The 2,053-nt window shown below is 35.5% G+C and overlaps 1 protein-coding gene across 1 annotated transcript; it reads right to left on the bottom strand.

Moving 5' to 3' along the window:
• Positions 1-480: 480 nt before the first annotated feature.
• Positions 481-1,804, bottom strand: LOC121418031 (carbohydrate sulfotransferase 14-like). The gene is made up of 2 exons (XM_041611732.1): positions 1,738-1,804; positions 481-1,371 (listed from the first exon to the last, which is right to left on the bottom strand). Exons 1-2 carry the CDS (start codon positions 1,798-1,800, stop codon positions 541-543), a joined length of 894 nt encoding a protein of 297 aa, XP_041467666.1. The 5' UTR covers positions 1,801-1,804; the 3' UTR covers positions 481-540.
• Between the last annotated feature and the right edge of the window lie 249 nt (positions 1,805-2,053).

The raw sequence follows: 2,053 nt of genomic DNA on the forward strand, positions 1-2,053 counted from the left end.
ATCTCATACATGTATTTTCATTTCTTAAAGCCCCATGCACTTTCAATGCACCGTTATAGCACGACCATAGTCATGATAGTTGTTTCCTTTCTTATTAGATATTAGGGCTATTGTACTTATGATTCTTAACACAAATCCCCTATCATGTTCGCATTTCCCTTTAATTGAAATAACTTTAATTTTCATCTCTGCAGATTAAGTTTACCTTATAAAAGTTCAAATCCGGGTCCCAATTCATACAAAATAATTTGTATCGTTTTCACCACATCTGCTAGTTATAAATGTTCCTACTACACTCTAAATTCCAAGGATTTAACATAAATCCAGATCGGCTGTGAATAGTGATCAGCCGGATATAAGATTAAGATTCAAACCATCAGGATTTAAACATGAAGCTAAAAGATTTGAATTTAAATCATTTGAGATTTAAAAGTCCTAAATATTAAAAATGAATAAAAAAATATTGGCTGGTCACCATTCACAGTCGATCTGAAATTACTTGAAATCCTTGGAATTAGAGTGTAATGAGTATTTAATTTTTTATAATGATTTCGGAATCGTGTAACCAAAGAGGGATGTATCTGCGACATATCGTTTTGAGAACTTAGAAATTTGGGAAGGGGTAATCTCTTGGAGGTATCTCTTCATTACGTCGATATCAAGAGGAGAATCATCCAGCTGAACTTTAGTGACGTTTATATCCAAACCATATCTTCTCGTGATTATTTTGATATCTTCCTGAAATGTCTCATACTTTCCAAGGAATCCATAGTCAACTCCACAGAGATGACATAGACGGTATATCTCTCTCCATCTGTCCTCACCTTTCCCTAACAACCTGTTTGTCGAACTCGAAACATGATCTACAAAATCTGGAAAAGAAACCGAATAGTTGGAATGGTCATCTTTCGCTGAATGACGTTTCTCTTGTTTAATTTTTGAAGTGAAGATTCGTCTTATCTCTTTGACTGATTCGTCAATCTCAGACAATTGCCCTTTTTGTTCAAATATTGTTAAAAACGCAGAAAGTAGCCTATAATACGGATTCCTCGTAAAGATAAAAGATGAATATTCCTGTAATATCGACTTGACTTTCTCTGTTTTATATTGACTCAACAGGCGAGGTGTTCGTCGATTCTCAACTCCATCATCATGCTCCTGGTGGATGCGGCCATCATGCAATCCCCAAATTTTCTTTAATGTGTTGCAGCCAGCGTGTGGTATGCAACAATAAAACAACTTCAACTCTTCCATCACGATAAAATGATCTAGGGTGGACACTTGTTTGGGATTGAGATGGTTGTACAAACGGAATGAAGGAGGCATCATCATGGCCTTACATCCGCTTATAAGAGCTTCCTTCCTCCTATTCTATCAGATCAAAGAGAATAAGAAAAGAAACATACAGCTTATCTGAGGAAAAACAAAGTAAAATGATTCTGGGCTTCTCAATTATGTTCATTGTTCTTCAAGTGATTATAATAACAGGCAAAAGCCCCCTCAACCAATCATTTAGTTCCAAAGCAACTTTGTTCAATGCAATTCATCATGATGATACATAAAGCCTCAATACAAGAGATGTTTCTCAACATATACCATGAAGGATAAATGTGCAAGTTCCATCATAATTTGCCACCATAAAATATCAGGGGAATTTATATGCATTGAGTGGATGAAAATATTTGTCTTGTACATTTATCTTTGCATTATAAATCTATTTGTAAAAGAAATTCTCACCTGTCTTGCTTCTTCTCTTCCAATACCTGGTCTGTTCGATTGAAGCTTTGTTTCACGATTCATTGTCCTTAATAATCCGAAACGTCCGCTTGGTATATATCCTTGAAAAGAAAACATGAAACTAAAAATGGCAGTGATCGTATATACAGATGATATAATATTTTTCAAATCTCCGCAGACAACATAGTAGGGTGGGTCTTCAAATTATTATGGTACTTCGGTGGTGGAGAGGAAAAGTACCCCCGACTTCTCTATGAGCTTACAAGTTGGATGCATGCACCGCCGAAGAACTATTGAAACAAGAATTTTGATGAAA

Source organism: Lytechinus variegatus, chromosome 7 (assembly GCF_018143015.1).
Source record: "Lytechinus variegatus isolate NC3 chromosome 7, Lvar_3.0, whole genome shotgun sequence".
Lineage (NCBI taxonomy): Eukaryota > Metazoa > Echinodermata > Echinoidea > Temnopleuroida > Toxopneustidae > Lytechinus > Lytechinus variegatus.

What these genes read in the sequence shown, in the direction of transcription:
- LOC121418031 (XM_041611732.1), bottom strand. Translation starts at nt 1,800, where the DNA reads ATGAATCGTGAAACAAAGCTTCAATCGAACAGACCAGGTATTGGAAGA. An exon ending in GAAGAGAAGAAGCAAGACAG is followed by an intron (nt 1,372 to 1,737) that starts GTGAGAATTTCT and finishes TTGATCTGATAG; the next exon opens with AATAGGAGGAAGGAAGCTCT.